This window comes from Aythya marila (genome assembly GCF_965140915.1).
Source record: "Aythya marila genome assembly, chromosome: 2".
NCBI lineage: Eukaryota > Metazoa > Chordata > Aves > Anseriformes > Anatidae > Aythya > Aythya marila.
In genome coordinates, this window is record NC_139043.1 from 131,954,886 (window position 1) to 131,975,250 (window position 20,365).

At 41.2% G+C, this 20,365-nt stretch overlaps 1 protein-coding gene across 2 annotated transcripts in view; it reads right to left on the minus strand.

Moving 5' to 3' along the window:
* Nucleotides 1-18,501, minus strand: part of RUNX1T1 (RUNX1 partner transcriptional co-repressor 1) — a 111,367-nt gene extending 92,866 nt beyond the window's left edge. For both annotated transcript variants that reach the window (XM_082754058.1, XM_082754057.1), the window contains exon 1: nucleotides 17,903-18,501. In XM_082754058.1, coding sequence (XP_082610184.1) covers nucleotides 17,903-17,930 — 28 coding nt within the window. In that variant the 5' untranslated portion in view covers nucleotides 17,931-18,501. The remainder of the gene's footprint in view (nucleotides 1-17,902) is intronic.
* Between the last annotated feature and the right edge of the window lie 1,864 nt (nucleotides 18,502-20,365).

The window sequence follows — 20,365 nt, forward strand, 5'->3', positions numbered from 1 at the left end:
TAATTTCACTGAGGTCATTTAAACATTAGGCTTTCTACTGAGTGACGATAGCACAATCTGGTTGAAATATGGATTTACAGTGGAACATTAAATTAACATAATATTTTGGATTCAGAATTACACACAGCAGCCATCTGTAAAGATGTATTCATGTTTTGTTAACCTTTGCTAATTTGGCCACCAGAAATAATTGTGATCAAATATGTTAAATTATGTAACATATAACAATTCACTATTTGTGTCTACTGAATAGCATACTCCTCTTCATGGCTGGTAAAAGATTTTTAAATCTCTTACTGTACAAAAATAAGTTCTTACTCAAAAAAAAAAAAAAAATTAGACATACCCATCTGTGGTCCACTTTACAATGGAGACATCACTTTTAAGTTACTAATCTTCCTTTGTTTCAGCCCCAGATTCATTTTCTCTATATGCCACATATTTCCAAAGTGATGGATGCATTCTGCCATACCCATTTGACAGTAATCTGCTCTTTTAAATGCATTTTTGCCTCCTGATTTGTAAACTGTTGTTGTTGCTGGAATGTACATGCAAAATCATCTAAAGTCTGAACTTCACTGAAAGTAGAATGCCTCAAACAATTTGTAGTCTTACAAGAGTGTTATAAAAAAGGATCAACATGTTGTATTACCATGGAAATTTTGAAAAACATACTTTCCCAAACAAATATTACTTTTTCTCAATGGTATGAAGTAATGAAAACCACATGTGTAAATCTGCGATCCGTGCAGTAGTTCAAGCTGCAGCTAATAGAAAATACAGAGAGTGAACTCTGCCATATAAAGGATTCTTGTTACAGAAATATAATGTGAAAACCAGATGCAGACAGAAAACCTTAATCACAGATGGGAATGTAATCACTGGCATACAGAATACTTTTTTGATCAATCTCAACCATATGAGAAATGTATTTATTTTCTAAGGAATGCAATAACTCGAGAGAGTCTTCTATTTGAATTCAGTTAACCTCATATTCACAGTGCTTTTATCTTATGTATGGAGAGAAGGGGGGACATAACCTGAGCCAAGATTTTAAGAAGAGCTGTTGGCCCTGGCAAATCATTCTTGTATCAGCTTATCTTTCGAGGAATTAATAGGATGTAAAGACTACAAATATCAGAATCAGCCCCAAAAGAAATCAACCTTTATTGTGCTTCTGCCAGAAATCCCTTCATCACCTAAGCACTTCTTTGGTTAATTTTTTTCCTTTAATATGGTGGTTCTTCAGAAATACAATGCTAAAAGCATACCAATGCAGTCATGTTCTGCAAATCAGAAGCGGGGTTCTGTAAGAAAGAAAGTCCCTACTCCTTTATAAAACCTAAAAAGTCATCAGTTCAAAACTTTCAGTTTACTCCAGGCCTTCTTCTAACTACTGCAAGTCAATAGTGAATGTCTTCCACCCATATGGTTCATGGGTGTCAGTGGCAAAAAAGGACCACAGCACACTCCAGCAATGTATTTACATCAGGTAGCTGAAACACAGCTTGCATTCTAGAAAGCAAGGTAGACCAAGATAACTCCTGCCCATTTACATTGCTGGTAACCATTTTGTTCAGCTTTTAGAGATGGAAATACTATAGTAGTAGCAACCTTGTAATGTAAAATATAGAAACTGCCATTAAAATCTGAAAATGGAGTTCAGGATGCAGGGTACTGATACTCTACCAGCAGGACCTACGCTGCTGCATAGACTCAGCATCTTCAAGATACTGCAATCCTATGACTCCTCAATGACCTAGACAAATTTTACATTTGGTGATTGAACTGGACTCTCACATTAAACTGCAATACATATATATATATATATATATATATGTATATATATATATAAAGCTTATGCTCGGAAATAAAACTGAAGAAAGAAAAAGTACTCAGATGATGGGACTCCAGGCTATCGGGGAGCAGCAGTGGTTGGTCACCTCCTGATGATCTCTGACCTTCCTGGAGGTACACCCAAGAACGCCGCAGCTCTTTATACAGTGCTGGCTGAACTGTCACAGGTCACAACTGAGCTTACTGAGACAACTTAAAGATGGTACGAATTTGTTTCAATCATAACTAATGCAACAGTTAACTAGCATAAAGTGCACTGACTTGGTAGCTCTTCCGTGGGCAGGGAGACAGAAGCCTTAGACAGGCTCATGCTAAGCAGACTTTCCTCTCTCTTGGAGCCTTTAACACCATTGCCCCATTTTAGATACTGGCAGTATGAGAAGAAACTCTCCTAAGTACCCTGTTACAAGGCTCTCAGCAATGGCTCATCACAGGCGTTCATTGAACTAATTGTGCCAAAATTCCTGTAAATGTGTTTTCTCAATTGAATACCTATATTCTAGCCGTGATTTGAACTACTTGCTGCACACTTTTTTCCTCCTGTGTTAACAACTAGTGAATCAGCTGATGAAAACTCATTGATTCTATGACTGCAAAAGAAGTTTAGATTGTTTTAAATCATCCCGTCTACTCTGCCATTTAGCTTTCAATTTCTGAGACTGCAACATCTATAGATAGGGCAGAATTCAACAATTATCTCTAAAGTAATATGGACTGGATATGCTTGTCTTACTTCTAAACAAGTATGCCTAGATTAATAACAAACTTGGGCCAATATATATATTTTAATATGCATGTTTTTCCAATAGCATAATCAGCATCTGCGTAGAGTGTTAAAAATGGAGCCAAATCTTTCAGCAGTAAAACAGAGACATGTTTCTTTGTCCATGTGACAAAACATAGAGATCCTGCAAACTCTTTGCTTCATGTCATGTGTGAATATGTGTGTGCCTGTGTCTTTTTTTTTTTTCTCATCTAATTTCATCTGTGAGAGACTGTCCCTAGAGGACAAGACAAGAGAGAACCAATTATATCCAGAGGTTGGTTTCTCCAAAATGAAGGCATCTGTTCCATGCCAACGACTTCCACATGGAAGAAAAACAGAACTTTGAAGGCATCTGTGTTCATGGTTGACAGTTGCAGATCTTAGGGTCTACTGTAATTGCCCAGCTGCAAACATGATTTGGTTGTTGCTGTTGTCAGCTGATCTCCTTGCACAGAAGAAAAGGGAGCCTTAACCCTTAGAAAATAGCTGGATAAAAATCAGATATTTTTACAGGAACTCTGATATCTTTTCCCATCTGAAGGGGGTATTTTTCCTGGCACAATGGATTTGATAGAACAAAATTGCAAGTCATTTTTAATAAACACTTTACAAAATATTCTTCTTTAAAATGCTATTCTTTATATAAGGTACAAGTTCAAGCACAATGTGCTCATTATTTGTTCATATTTCAGGCTGATATTTTGTAAGAGTGATTCAGAAACCAGTATGATTCACCAGCCACATAATCCTGCAGCCCACCTTTTATTTAGGCAAGTAGTCTCAGTAAAACCAAGAGTATACCTGAGCAGAATCTCTGTTTTCCTCCCAAATGCGTATGGTCGACAAATAACTAGTATGATATTTATTACTCAACTCACGTCACTTCCAACGCGAGTGGATACAATCCAGAAGACACTTACAGAAATATTACTGGTAGCTCAAACCTGGTGCAATATTGTATATTGCATCAGGTGCAATACTTGCAGTGAGACACTCAGTTATGTTGTGTGTCTTCACTGCTAAAATCAAGTATTAGAGAAGCAGCTCATCTGAAGTAGCAGGACCCTGACTAATTTTCCAAAGCACAGCTCTGAAGCCATTCTGGGACCAAGAATACTGACGGTGCATTTGCAACAAAAACCACTAAAACTCAAGTGGCCTAAGCAGAGAATGCATTTACATTCCCCATCCTCACCAGATAAAAGCAGGTGGACACTTCTAGAAATATTTCATGCCCCCAGTGAGTTTTTGTAGTTTTGTTGTGTAGGACTTCTATGTCAGCAACCCAAAAGAAAAAGAAGACACTACATGTTAAGGAAATGTCTTTTTTTTTTTTTTTTTTTTTTTTTTTTTTTTTTATAGGATTCTTTGTTATTTGGCTGGATTTCACCTGCAGCCCCACACATACTCTGAAGTCACAGTTCTCAGGCTTTCCAGCCATATAGCCACACAACTGAGGAAGGACAGCAGGGATTCCTATTCAGTTTCCCTTGCCTGGCACATACCTCAAATTATTATGAATGCATGAGGTAGCGAACCTGGGGGGACACAGTAGGCCTGACACTTCCTGACCACTTCTAAATTGCCTCCAGGAAGGGCAAGAGTTGGGAGCAAGGACAATTAACACAGCCACCTGCTTCCTGTGACCTCCTGGAGAGCAGGCATGGCCACTGATGACTTGCTCTGGCAATGTCACTGAGGTCCTGCCCATCCTTCTCTTCCCAGAGAAGCTATGAGATAATAAAAACAATAGTGGCTAATAATAGCTGTATAGGAGAATGGGAAATTTAGGTTGGGTCTTCATAAAAAAAAAAAAAAAAATAGCACCAAAACATCCCCAAGATTTTCATGGGAAGAGGATGGGTCCATTAGGTCAGAGGTTGGACTCGATGATCTTGAGGTCTCTTCCAACCTAGAAAATTCTGTGATTCTGTGATTACATCTCAAACCTGTAAGGGAAGTTGTACATTGACTCACTCTTAAAACTAAAACTACTGTAGCTGTTATTTACTGTATCTGTACACTTCTCTGGAAATTTCTGGAGCAGATAACTGCCTTGAACACAGCTTTACAGCTCTTGGGATACCTAAACTGAGAAAACCTGCCCCATGGACTCAACAGGAACCTCTGAGAATATTATTACAGGAGGAATGGACTTAATCTTTCCTTTAAATGGAATTCTTCATCAGGGAAGCCCGTCATTTATAATGCAAAGAGAATGGTTCACTTTATATTCTGACTTGAGCTCGCCCACTTATTCTTATATAAGCTAACGTCATCAGGGCAGTATCTGTATCTAGTCCCTAATATTGATCCAGCAGAGTATTGTTAAGATCACAAAGATGAGATGGGAACACAGAAAGCCTGAAGGTCCAGATCCACAGGCTTGTGTTCAGACAAAAGGCACACCATCTTCAAGGAGATATGGACGTGTGAATACCATTGAAAAACTGAGTGCCAATACTTTCAATTCAAGGCTCACAAATCCTGCTAACCCATGGAGTTACATTAATTTATCATGTCACACAAGAAATGCATGTAACTTTCAGAAACCAGGCTATCTATTCACTTCAGTACAATGTTTTCCTTGCTCATCTTCAATATGTTTTAATACAGGTTGCAGCATGCTTTTCCAGCATTAAGTGGTTTGCCAACAAGCTTTAAAAATAATAAATAGCACAGCCATGAAACAGCTTTTGCTTAATGGTTCCTAGAACTCAGTGACTTCACTCACTAAAACCCTTTCTATAACGTTACCCTTAAATACTTTCCTCAATGTCACCATTAAAATAAAATAAAAAAAATCATCCTGGCACTACAATCCACTGGTAGCACACCCGCAGGTACCATTATCCCTAAACTTGTTGGCAGCTTTCTCTGGCACCACTATGCTTTAATGGCCCTGGCAGCAAACCCCACCTGGATGTCACTGAAAGCACTCCTTTGGAGCACTCTTCCCAAATATTCTTTGCAGTAGTATCATTTTGTCTCCTTTGTTGCATCCTAATCATCTCTTTTTCTGGCAATAGCCCTCACACTTTCTCACTGTCCATGCCTGAGCTGGTCTATCACAGTGCTCTTCTTGAACTTGTCTAACAGGTGTGATTAAATGGTGGGATAAATATTCGCAGAGGATTTGAGGATGGTATCTTTTCTGCTCAGGTTTGGATATCCACTTGCCTCCCAGCTTTAAAATTAACTCTATTCCACCCTAATAACACAATAGGAACAAAATAATGGGGAAGCAAACAAAACTCTATCTAATCTCATGCTTCATAACAGAGATTGTTAAACCTTGGGACTACCAAATGCCACAAACACATTTACTCAACAAGCCATCTGATTTGTCATGACAGCACACAAGACCAGCATATCCTGATACTGCCATTATGAAAGCACAAGAAAAAAAAAGCATAAAATGCATTCTGGAAAATAAACAATAATGGAAAAAAGTGGGTGAGTTTTGGGGGGTTGGATTGTTTCTTTTTTTGCCCAAACTAGTTAAAATGACACCAAAGCCGCAAACCCAAAGGGACACCTGTGTGGTCAGATCAGAAATGCAAAAATGAAGCCTTTGGGTTCCCAAATAAAATGAATCACAAGAGAAAATGACTAGTGGTAATGACTGCTATTTATGTAAATTACGTATTAACATCCAACAAGGCAGACACACATGAGCCTCCTAGAGCAACAAAAGTAAGTACAGTCTTGTGCAATTTGTAGTGGTCACACAGCCACCTCCCCAGATGCTTGCCAAAATTCCTGTTTTTTACTCACTGGCTCAACATGGTTTTCATAAATTATATATGTTTTATTATTTGTCATTGCCTGCCACTGTTTGCAGATTAATTCCACTCCACTAGGTGGAGTATTATGTCTTTCCAGACAACAACCTAATTTCTGAGAGAACCTATTATCTATGAACTTTGAATGTTACTTTATATAAGCACCACAGTCTACCTGTCTTGACTAACAGGGAGGTGGAAATTACTCAAACACCTGCTTAAAGAAATCTTGAAATACCACATGAAGATCACATGTTGGCATGCTGCAATATGGGACTGTTCAGGAATACTATTACTGTACAGTTCTGTACGACACAGTTGTGTGTGGTGTGTTGTTGGTTTTTTTTTGTTTGTTTGTTTGTTTGTTTGTTTGTTTTTTTAATCATGACGAAATTCGATCAAGAATACAGAGTAAAAAAATATCACTTGAATAAGTCACCATATCTCACACATGCCCAACAACTATAGAAAAACAAAACTAATTTGCCAGACTTCTTTTAAATTCTCTGTGTGTATTCATAAATATTTTGAATATCTAGGATGCCCTTTCTTTCCAGGCATCCCAAAACACATTACGAAAAATGAAAGCTAGTATGAAAGGATTACTTTCTATAGTCACGTTTCCATTCACAACCACTGGAGTTAAATATGGCAACTATTCAATAGAAACAGCAAAACTGCATGCAGAATTTTTGGCAAAGAATGAGAACAGAGCACTTTCATGAATGTGCTGAGAAAAATTATATAAGAAAATTTAGACACAGACACTTTATCAAGCTATAATCTCTGTTAGACTCCACCCCAACCCCTGTGAAAAGAACCACAAAACCCTATGACCAAAGCAAGAAGCACCTTGGTTTAACAACTCATCAGGCAGGCAGCATCCCCACTAAAACACACTGACAGAGCATTTGTTTGGTAATATTTGCTAGCAGAAAGCTCCGTGCAGGCACTTAGCACTAACACGGGGCTCCTCAAGGGTCTCACATCCTCGGGTCAGGCCCTGCAGGGCCTGCTTAGCGTGGATTCTGCTGTTGGCAGATATCACAAGCTATTTAAGGCTACAGACATTTTGCCCTGATCGGCCATGTTTTTTGTAATATTTACTTCTCGTACATATGTCTATAACTATGTATACGTCCCACAGAAGGTGAGGTTTAACAGGGTTAGCTTTGTTGGGGAAAAGGAGGTTTGGAGGAAAGGAAACAACTTTCATGTTTAGAAGATTTGAATCTAGTGACTGTCATAGGATGTAAACACTCTTCTGGGAGGGAGGCTTTTCGTTATGTTTCAGGAGAGCATAGAGTTTTGGAGAAAATCTGTATAAATAATCATCCCCCTGTCATTCAGCATAAATTTATGCACATGTGTGCACATAGTTATGTTTGGGAATACAAACTATCAAGTAGACATGCCACAGACTTCTAGCCAACCTTCCACAAGCACTGATCTCAGACAAAATCCATTCTATATTTAAATGTAAAGTTTATTGAATTTTAATTATTTTTGATCTGTAGACTGCTTTGAGGAAAATCCTCCAAGGTCAATAGCTTACAAATCCAATTGTAAAACCAAACAGAAGCATCAGCAAGGCCCTTTCCCACACGGACACCTGCCAAAGAGCTGAGTTCCCGACTTCTAGATTAGAATTCAACACTAAAGCCCATTCTAATATTAAAACCAGGTAATTCTCTATGTAGCATTAAATATGAAATAAAGAAAAAAGCTCTTGGTTCATTCTGCACATTTATTCGTGTTATGTGCATATGGCTCTATAGATGTAACAATGAATTATCACTTATTCATTAAGATCTTTATCTATAAAATTAACAAGCCACCCCCCTTTTCATTAGATCTGGGTGATGATGTTTTTTGTTTGTTTGCTTGTTTTAAAAAGTACTGATATTATTTTCTCTGAAGATGCTTGTGACAGAAAATTTGTTTTACCAATGCAAGGCTTTCCAGGTTAATAAAACTCACTTGGATTAGCAGCTCAACAGCAGCAAATATTTTTGTAAATGTGCATTCAATCTAACTTAATCATTTTATTTTACTGTGGAAAAAGTTACTCAAAAAAAAAAAAAGTCAGAATGTTCTTGATAAGACTAAAGTTAGATTTACACATATAACAAAAATTAAATAGGCCAAAGAATGCTCTGTAATGCTCTGAACATCCTTTACTTTCAACAATGTACTCAAGCGTAGGTGACACTGTATTGCTACACTGAGGAAACAGTCACTTGTCATTTTAAGATACAATTGTAGATTATTAATAAAATTATTTTAAATATACGAGTTAAATCCTTTTACCAATATACTGACATTCAGCTATCCGGTGCCATTTTTATAGTCCAAATAGATATGGTCCTAATTGCATAATGCCATTTTATCTGCTGAAGATAAAAGTGCCGATAAACAAAAACGCACATTAGGCAGGAGATTTTTCAGAATAGATTTTTTTTTTTTTTTAAATAACCCACTTGCATTAACAAAAGATTGCAATGGCTTCCAAATTATAGGGTGTTATTTTTAGTGGAAGTAGTTCAATATTCATATTGGAGCAGATGTAGCAGTTTAACAAAACAGCTCTTCAAATCCTGCACAAATTGAAAACAGGAAAACTGATTGCATTTTCTCTTATCACTTTCCTTTTCTGAATTGACACTTTTGGCCTTCTGAAAATTTACACATGGCTTTCATCTCAACAGCACCTGCTGATCAAACAGAAACCTAACATTTTCATGAAAATGGTATAAAGGACCAGTTTTCTTTTTACCATCTTAAAGGGCATCAGCAGTCCACTTGATGGCAACAATTGTTGAGTAGATGGCACACTCAGAATACATTTTATATTTTCATTACACTTACTCTTAAAAATGAGTTAAATCACCAGTGGCTCTTTCATATTAGCTCTTTGTCTGCTTTAAATTAATTTCAATCTCTACCTCTGCCTAACCCTGATGGGTTTCATTCCACAGTCTGCTAGATTTTAAAGAACATCTGAAAGACTTCAAAATAATAAAGAATGTTCTATGTTCTGCAACCACTGGGTCTTCTTTATATATGTGTTTATATCATATAGGTTAACGTATACCTTTATGTATACACACTAACATATTGCATAAATACTTTGCTTTTTACAATGCTTATATTGAGGTAAAAATACATATTTACCATTCCTTAATATTCTCACTGTATTGAATCCCCTGACCACCGTCAATACAGCATATTGAGGACAGAGAAACCCAAAGTGAATGTATGTATTTTAAAGTTGTTCTTTGTTTGCTTGTACATCTTCAGAGCGGGGGAAGGTCTAGCAGGTGCTTTGGAACTTGAGCATCAAGGCTGGGTTGAGATGCTGCCATTGGCAAATATGGCAAGCACACAAACAGCACAATCAGCAGTCCTTGGACTCTTCTTGAAAAAGTTTAAGGTATAAAGTCCTGTATATAAAATATGAAACATAAGTACCTTGTTATTCCGTCTGCTTCTGAGTCTGTAAACTCTGAAGTGCAGCAGCAGGTAACAAGGACCATCTTTCCTTGTACATAATTCTAGGTGTAATTAAAGATACTCCTGAAACCTGCTACGTGTCAGCTTCTTAACTGATAGAGCCCTAACCTCTCTGAAGTGCTCTGCTGCCATCCATTACCATTCTGCTTCAGTGATAAGGTATCCTGAAGGCAGAGATGACATACAGTAATATATGTGCCACTCCAGACAGTTGGTTTGTGAATTTCAGTGTTTCATCATGCTCACTGAGGCAATCACAAACCTGAAATGTCAATATGTTCAGTCAATGGAAGTAAAATAATGGGGCTCTATTGTCTTACCCTATCGATCTGCTGCTGTCAACAAGAATACATGCCCCCCTGGCTTTAAACAAATTTTAATTAGGCTTTTAGTTACTGGATCATATCTATATATCTATCTGCACAAGCACTTGACAAAGTGCAACAGCAATATAAATATTTCAAATTTCTGAATATATTTTAAAGCTAATTGTTTGATGTTGCTTTAAGAAATAATTGCTGATAAAGCCATTTGCTAAAACAATATGCACGCACACACTTAGCATGCAAGTTGTTTTAATGGTTGGCGAGAAATGAAAAATCATGCACCGAAGTCCAAAGGAAAAAAAGAAGAAAAAAAAGCCACATTTTCTATGTCTGCCATATTTTGAAAGTTGAGGAGTCCCTGCTGAAGCAACCCAGATATTTACACCATGATTACACACACAAGCATGACAGCAAGCTCCTGTCAGCATCCTCCCTCTGAGGAAAGCCACGCTTGCAGTAAAACAAACAAACAAACAAACACACCAAACCCAGCAGTGTAATTTCACGCCAGAGGGACACCACGGTTCATCTTGACCCCAGCTGCCACCACCAGCTGTCTAACAGCACTTGGGGCCAGAGCTGGGCCTAGGGTCTCCCCATCTGATAAAACACCCATGCAAGCCTCTTTCCCCCTCCGTCTACTGTTTGTAAAGCCATGCCTGTCACCAAGCTTTGGTTCCCCAGGCACGGCCTCCCTCCCTTCTCCTTGGTCATACCGGGGGCTGTGAAGCCAGGGGAATCCTGTGGAGGTGGCCCCAGGTGGCTATTACCATCCTGTGGCAGGGAAGGATGGAGGGAAGGATGAGAGCAGCAGCATGGCCTGGGCTTTGTGCATGTTAAATGCCCATGCAGCTTATTGGTGGCGGGGGGGCGGCTTGCTGTGGTTCGGTGTCCCTGTGAGGCAGGGGGGAGCGGGCCGGCAGTGTCTATCAGGAAGAGTGCATTATCAGCATGGCCCAGGTGAAGGCATGGTGGGTGTCAGGTAGCAGGAGCCATGCACCAGCCCCAGGGGGCATGGCTCGGCGGCCCCTGGCCTGAGTGGAGGTGAGAGGGTGGTGGTGCTCTGGATGCAACATCTATTCTTTTTTCTCCCTTGCTTTGGGCAGTCACCAGCCCACCTCCACTCCTAAAACTCTCCAGGACAAGGGCCTTGCCAGACCCCCTGGGACAAGCAGCACGGGGGCTCCCCACCTGAAGGCACCTTGGTCCCCAACAAAACAATGATCCCATGATGTCCTTCAGCCTACGTCCCAGGTGGCAGAAAATAGGTGCACCCAGGCAGGAGTGCTGCCCAACCCCATTTTGGCCAAATAGCCACCATAAGCCTGGCAATAGAGCCCCAACAGCAGCCCCAGCTGGCTGCAGGTCACCGTCATCCACCCAAGGATGAATGATAAGCCAGAGCAGGTCCTACAGCCAGCAGCTGAGATATTGAGAAAACATAAGTGTGTGATTTATGTTGACTGGATTCATCATAACTCTGTGTTATCATGAGATAATGAGAAGGGAGAAACAGACTGGCCTGCCAAACAAGGGCACAGCCCACCAGTAGAGTCACTGTACAAAAACAGTGTTAGTTGCTAAACTAACTCTGCACTTTCAGGTTTTAAGTTTTAAACGTTCCCCCCTAGGAATTGACATTTATTAGTTAAGGGAATGCATATCCCTTACACGTCTGTGGAAAAGCAACATGAAGGCTGCAGTGAGGACAATGACAGCACACTAGAGTGAAACAAGCATTGTTCAGTGCAGAACTCCTTCCAAAAATCACTCGGCCAAGATAGCAGTTTTTCCACAAGAAAAGAAATAAAGGGAATTTGACACATAATACAAAGTGAAAACCAGAACCTAGGTGGGGGAAGGGCGTGTGTGTGAAAATCATGTCACTGCAATGAATGTCAGATAAAAAGGGGTCTGTCACAAATCCTCCACTAATCCAATAATGCGAAAACCTCTTGGTATCACTGAGACATTGCACAAGGTAATTTTTTTATTCTTCATAAGGCACTCTATATGTTTAGCCTTAGAAAGACAGCAATTTGGTATATTTTCATATCATAAAACCAGGAATTTGATTTTCCTTTAAAGGTAAACTGGTTTTTATATTTAAAATTTACTATGAGCATTCCTCAGCCAGTATTTTTACCCTTAAGAAGGGCCACTTTTTGCTCAACTTCCTCCAGTTGTCAGTTGTGTGACAACCATATTTAGAGGTAATCAGACAGGTCATATTACAAAAGTTAGTCAACTCATGTGAAACCTTAGCCCTTACACTTAATGGTATGTACGATGCATTTCCAAAGAAAAGTGACTTAAATTAATTCAACCTGCAAAGTACCACAGAGTTTTCCCTATGTATGTGTTCTTTCAAAATATTGTGTACAAAAGAGAGATTGCTCTTTTTATTCTAAAGACGTTAAGGATTTTTTTCCTCGAGATATATATACACATATATGCCATGAACTAATTTAGGATCCATCAAATTCTCATCTTCCTGAGCCACAATGTGTCTTCTATGTTGGCCATCCCACCAGACAATTTTACTACTGGAGTCACAATTCTCTAAAGAAAAACTAATCCAGGATCCTTTCTAATGTAAACAGTTTGCTGCGAAAACACACATTTAAAAATAAAGCAATGTGTGGTAATAAAATAAATACAATCAGACTACAAATGTGTAACAGAAGTGGCGTTCCATAAGCACAGCTGTCTCAAAGTCCAAGCTGCAGGCTAGAAATCTTAATTTCAACTGACTTTCTCTTAATAATGGGTTACCTTCCTATAAAGCGTAAAGTCCATCTGCCCCAGGCAGATAAGTTTTGAAGCATTAAAATAGATAAAAATCTAACATTTTCTTTCTTGCATTGAATATGTGAATTCTAGTGTGCTATAATGTGAGAATTCCAACATATGACCATTATGGCATAATATCTCATAGCTCAGCTTGTCATTACTTCACTTGTAATTCTTATGTTAATTATGTTCATAATTACTATAAACAGATGTGGTAGAAATTCATGTGACCTTTTACTGCAGAATGCATTTCTCACTCTTTCCACTTTGTTTTAGCAATATAATATTAAATGAGAGGAAAGTATTTCTGACACACTCTGCGTGCATGTGTGTACATATTTAACATGAAACCATTTCTACCCCATATATTTCAGCCAAAGGACCACCTATGTGCCAGTACATTGACATGAAAATGACGGTAACTGAGAAGTCAACCTTGAAACATACCCCTAAAACACTGAGCTTAAAGTGAACCTTTTTGGCTAAACCTAGCTAAAGCCACAATTGAAGCCTAGGATATAAATGGAGCACTGCATTTTTATTCAGCACCTTTGTTAATGCAGCAGTATCCTGCTTTACAACTACAAGTACATGACAGCCATACAGCAATTTATTTTACTCACAGCCCAACCATCACCGTCTGTACACAAAACACATTTACAATAAAATCACTATGGATTTCATTAAGAGAAAGCCTACTCGAATTTCATTTCTTTGGACCTAATCTATAATTAGTGTGGACAGACAGGTGCAAACCCTTCTCCTCTACAGATGGCTACTGGAAATGGTGCAAAATAGCTCCTTCTGTTTAAACAACACACAGATAACCTGCTCTGCTCTTATCACTTACAATTACCTCCATTATACTGAACTAATGTTTACTTTAATAAAATGTCCACTGTTCTCTAAACGTTATTTGGAAACTTTCATATCAATGGCAGGGAAAAAAAAAAAAAAAAAAGGAAGATGGAAGTCAATGTCTTTCAGATGAAAATATTTTGAAGAAAAAAAAAATAAAAAGCCTTGTGAAAGGGCAGGATATTTTGACTTTGATTTTTACATCTGCTGATCATTTTTCTTTACCCATGAAACCACAGAATATACTACTTCCTGTTGTATTTATGCTACCATTTATTAAGCTAATCAAGTTTACAGTAAACAAGAACAAAATAACTGCAATTTTAAAGCAGTTCTATGAAGAAGTAACATTTATGTGGAAAAACAAGTCCCTTTACATTAAAAGTTCAGCATTTAACTCTTTTAGATCTTTCATGTGAAAGAAGGTGAAGGAAATGAAATCTGGAAGCCAATGTTTTAAGAATTTACACTTCCAGTCCTTACACTAAAGTCAGCATCAGTATAAACTTATATAAATATTCCAGGTTGCTATTAAAGGCTGTATGAAAAACAGCAGGCTGCTAAGTACATGGCTCAAAGTTTTTAAATATATTCTGATTTAAAATAATTTCTTTATGCAGGTTCTTCAGACAAACCATGAGAAATAACCTCTTCACAACACCAAGTTCACGTTTTATTTCAGCTGATAATGCTTCTTGATCTCTGCATGACAACTTAAGTTTCTGCAGAACAAAGAACATGATCTCCCCCCCAGTCTAACAAATCTGAAGCTCCTGCAATAGCAACATACTAATATCCTTATTCAATTAGCTAAAGATTTAACAGTAATGGACTGTGGCAAGTGGATTTGAAAGATGAAAATGACAATTGCAAGCCCTTTCTCCCATCACCCCCAATGCAAATACTGCAGATGCTTATTTCATCCAAAGTGTCTGGCAATGAGGGGTTTGCAGGCTGCACGGTACCTCAATGAAGTGAGCTTCGCATTCAATGCCTGTCATCTGAAGTTCGTTTCAGAGAAGTGAGAAACAGGATTTGACAGGGAAGAATGTCCTGAACTGACTAGCCACTGGCCAGCACTCCAGGTGGAGCTATTTTTCTCCCCTTTATTCTATAAACAATACTTCTAGCATAAAACTCCATGTGCGCGCAGGCATACATAGTGTTAAGCATATACAGATGAGATGCCGTGTGATGTTTTACTGGTCCATTATTTAGGCAAGAAACGAGTTAACGTTAAGGTGGTCAGAAATGGTAGAAGGCAATGTTTTACTTGAAAAGATTTTGGAAACTATTTAAAAGCTCGAAGCCTTTGAAGAAAAACAACTCGTGCAGCAGTTGCCAGGAAGCAGTGACCTAACACTGCTGTCTGCATTCCATTACAAACAGAATGGTTCTTGTCTCCTCCAGCCCGCTTCCACCGTCCTGCGACGCGGGGCCAATGTCTCGCCGCTATCTCCCCTACTCCTGGCCTGGCTTCAGCTCACCGGAGCATCTACAGGCTTACGGGTGGGGTAGGTTTATGGTGGAGCGGGTTTTTGGTGGGGCTCGAGGCTTTTCTTCACGCTGGTGTGTGATTTGAGACTTCTGTGACAGAAAGGAAAAGTGATGCAGGAATTGAAAGTAGCAGCAATTACACTGCAAGTTCAGATATGATATAACTGACCTGCAAAAAGTTGTCAGTTATCAAATACCGCAGCCTCCTAACTGAAAACCTTGACAGCGAGCCTGTGGTGTATCTCGCAGCTAATGAAGCCTTTGCCAACTTTGTGTTTTCACAGACTGCACGGTTATGAATAAGCCATATTCAGATCCTTTTCCTAGTATTTTTGTCGATTGAAGGGGAGCCCCAGAAACACCTACCGCTAAAACCAGACCGTGTAAACAAGATACACTAACTTTCTTAGCATTCGGCTGAGCTGAAGGAAATTCCCTGATCATATTGGATTTCCTAAGGAAATCAGCCCAGAATAAACTGAATGAGGTTTTCAGACTTCCCATGGAAAGGTCAAGCATCAGCTTTAACAACCATTAGAAACCAGTTTCAATCCGCTGAGTTACCCAGATTCACTGAAACTGTTATCAGAAGAGCAGAGCAGAAAACCTGGACAATAGAATTCAAATCTAACAACGCCTTTCATGTCTTGCCTCAAACTACACTTAGCAAAGTTGCTTATTTAAACTTCCCATCGCATCTGTCAGGATGCAGAAACAGAGGAAATGTAAGGCTACAAGGGTATAATTAAATAAATTATATTCACCCTTAGCCCTACCATACTGTGTTTACAAATACAATAATTATGTTTCTAGCTACATGTCAAAAGAAAATATTTTCTGAGTCCTTCAAAAAACATGCAAGTATAACTCTTAGTAGAAAATAAGTCAAAACAGATTAGTAGACCAAAAATGGGGAAGGGAAAAAATAATAATAATAAAAATCCTGCTTTGGTCAGCAACTCAGACCACCATCAGGGGATAAATCAATTTGCAGCAGCTGTGGACAGCCATTTAAGTCTGGGGCCTGAACAGATTAATTAGGGGAAGCGATGTTAAAAGTTAAAGGGGTCAGAGTTACATTAAGCACAGGAATATCTGCCGGAGCAAGCCCTCGGCTGTGCCCTCCCGAGCTTCCGAAGGGTCCCTTTGGGCAGTCGGGGGCCGGACGGGTGGCGCTGGCCGTCCTGGGGCGGCCGACACGGCTCTCCCTGCGGCTTTAGGGTTGCGCAGCCACCTTCACCCCTTGCCATGCCTGCCACCGAGGGCGACCTGCCTTCCTCTTTGCTCTGCGGGGGCCACCTCGGGGACAAGGCATGCCGCACAGCCAGGGCGCACCGAAGCGCTTCCAGCCCTGCCGCGGTCGGCAGCGGCAAAGTTGAGCGGCTCTTTTTAGGACGGGTTTTGCTTTCTGAGGCTCTGCGGATCGCAGCCCGAGCAGAAGGGGCAGCCCCGGCCAGCTCCCCGCCAGCAGCGGGCTCCAAGGGACGCCGCCACCCGGGCGGGCAGCGCCTGCCGCGGCCCCGGGCACCGCCGGCTGCTGGAGCGACCAAAGCCGGCGCCGAGTTCCCGGCTGGGGCAGCCCCGGCCCCTTCACCCCCCTGTCCTGCTGCCTACTTTCAGTTTCTCTCTAACGCTCTGCAGGAGCAAAGGGCAGTGACAAGCCAACCGCTTCTGCTTGCCTACAAGTCACACGCGGGTGCCCCGACTAAGGTCGCAAGTCCCTTCCCTCCGCTAGCCCCGGTGCGCCCAGCCTCCTAACTTTGGCAGTAACAAAAGGGTTCCAAGTCGCCCAAAAGTCCCAGGCTCGTTTGCGTGGCCGGGAGGGTGGTTTTCATCCTTCAGCCCCCCTATCGATGGTGTTTTACCAACGTATGGAATCAGACCCTTCAGCTCAGACAGAGGAGATGCCACATTCACATTGCATTGCAGTTTTGGAAATGCAATCCCTAACGCTGCCCTGTCGTTTGGGGAAGCGAGATAACTTGCAAAAATCGCTGTGCAATTAAAGGCGGCGTGCACAGCCCGAAATATTTCTTGCAAAATAGCCTGAAGTGATGTTGCCAGTGCTACATAATCCCGTGATTAGAATGGAACAACAACAGCAAAACACCACCAGAAATATTTCAGGCACTCCGGTTCACATTGGATAGCTCGGTCATCTGGCGACAGGGGAGGCAGGAAAAAAAAATAAAAGGAAAAAAGACGAGTCCTAAATCGAGACAGAAACCCTACGCTGCGTGCTTCGGAGGGCTGTTTTCTTGCAGGAGGGGGTGCTTCGCTTCCTGGGTTTTTGAGAGATCCGGGGTGCGAGCTGGCGAGCGGGGGGACAGCGGGTGGGAAGCTGCATGCAGAGCTAGCCGTGCCCGGCCCGGCGGCAGCCCCGGCCCGCCCGGGTTAGTCACAGCCCCGAGCAGCCCTAGGGGCAAGGAGAAAGGGAAGGGAAAGTGGGGTTCGGGTGTCTCTCCCCCACCCCCGACCCCAACCCCGGCCCCGCGCCCCGTACTCACACTGCAGAGGACCGGAGATTCCCACCATTCGCCACGGGCTGCGAGCTGCAAATAAAAGTTCCCGTCCTGCTCGGGGGAGAGCCGGCAGCCCCGGCTGCTGGAGGGGCGAGGGGGTGGGAAAGGGGAGAGCAGCGCGGCGCGGCTTCCCTGCCCAGTCCAGATGATCCACGTCCACAAAAGTCAAAACGAGCTGAGGAGAAACTCCAGCTGCTCTTCCCCCCTCCTCTCTCTCTCTCTCTCTCTCGCTTTCTCTCTCTCTCTCTCTTTTTTTTTTTTTTTTTTTTTTTTTTTTTAAAGGAGGATCAGCTCGAGAGAGAGCCTACTGGTTCCAAGGGAAAGCACGAGAACCAAAAAAATCAAGTCTCCAAGCCGCGATAGCGAACGCCCGGGTCCTTCTCCTCCTCCTCCTCCGCAGCCAGCCGTGATGTGGAGCGCAGGGAGCGGCCGCTGTCAGTGGCGGGGGCTCTGCTTGGCCCCGGGCAGTCGACGCATAGCTCTGCCCCGGGCGGTGCCGAGCCGGTGCCGTGCCGAGCCGAGCCGAGCCGTGCCGTGCCGTGCCGAGCCGCCCAAGGATGCTCCGCGCCCGGCTCCCCCGCTAGCAGGCACCTCGCGAGGCAGGCAGCATACTGCCGGCAGCCGGCCCGGCCCCGCTACCCAGGTGCAGGGGGGGAGGGCTTAAAGCAGTGGGAGGTGATAGAGGTAGGAGACATCTGTGTCGTGAGGAGGTTAGTGGGGGTCAAGTATATGTTAACAATAGGCGAGCGCGGTCCCTCTCGGGCAGCCTGCCTGCTCTTTCTTTCTCTCGCTCGCTTTTACCGGGTGGACATCTAACTTGCTCCCTAATGATGCCTCCCCGGCTTTAAGAGTCCAGACTGCCCTGCAGTAACCCAAGACAAACACTTTCTCTAGCCATCTGGAGAGCTCCTGGCTGCTCTGCCTGTGTCTCATCACTGTGTGAAGAGACAGCAGCGCTAGAAATCAAGCCACTCTCAGATCTACTCTCTAATCCCCTTCTGTTAGCTGATTTCCAGTCAGACTGTTTGCTTTCGCATTAGATAATAGCCTTAGAGAAAACAATTATCATTTTCTTTTTCCCTTTGTTTTTTGTTCTTTATAAAGTACAGTATCGGGGAAGGCCTTCCTCTCTCTCTCTCCCTCTCTCTCTCTCTTTTTAAAAGAAATTTATAGTCTTTCATGGCTTGCAGAACCCAGATGCAATTTCACACTTTCCTGGAAGGGGATTCTGGATTCTTCTAAATGCAGAAACGCGATCACAACTGCAGTGGAAATTAATTACTATCATCCACAATTAATAGAAGCTTGCTACCATTTGACTTTGTGTTTCATTACATAATCATTTCAGCAGGCATCCATATATTTTCCGATTCATCAGTTATTCCCTTCCATGTCTCTCAGAGAATATTATTGTCAGTGATGCAACCTACGGTGAACTGGTACTTGTGCTGTCACGCTGACACTGTATAAAGAAGGCATCTCCGTGGAAAAGAACATCAACTTCATATAGAGAGGAAAAAAAGTGTTTATTTATTTATTTATTTATTTTCAGGGTGAAGATAATTGATTGGATCTGTCAGAATGGCCCAGGCATTTACTTTTTTTTTTTTTTTTTTTTTTTTTTTTTTTTTTTCAGATGGCAAATGTTAGGTAAAAGCATTAGTGTATAATAAACTTCTCATCAGCCTGCATTGTTTATTGCTGTACGTACACCCATACGCACACACATACATATGCTATAGGTCTGATCTTGCAAATTTACAAGTGCCTAATTTTAAGCGCTTAAGTAGACCTATTGAATGCAAAGTAACTTTACATGCATTTACAACAGGCCACATACATGTCCTGGAAAGGACATTTGTGAGCATCATTTATCCACCTCTGCGATGGGCTTTGAAAATTTGGTTGACTCTGAAAATATGTTTAAAATAAGTTTTATGATCTGAATAGATCTACTTTTTCTACAGATATCTACACAGAGCTCTAATGAACAGATTGGCATAGCGTAATAAGGGGTCAAGTTTACCTTGAAGTAAATTCAGCTCAGCAGAGCATAAATCAGGACATGTTTTGTTATACAGTGATTTTAATTTACAAAGATGGTGAGAAGCCACAAGCCTGGCACTGATTTCTGATTTAAAACCTAACTGTTTTATAGCGGTCTATTTCAAGGCCAAAATAATTGGACAATCTTTAAGAGGTATTTTCAAATATTTTTAAATAATCTAAAACCAGCATCTTTTCCACGACTGCCTTTGTGTGCTGCAGATCTAGAAACTTTAGTTGAGCCTGCAGATCTTTGTGATATGATACTTTCATCCCCATTGTTGAATATGTAAGCTGAAAAATTAGTAAGAGATTTGCCAATGGTCACAGAGTACGTTTTGTTGTAGTGTCAGTCCTAATACTTAGTCCTGATTCTTAGCATAAAGAAAAAGAAAAGAAAAA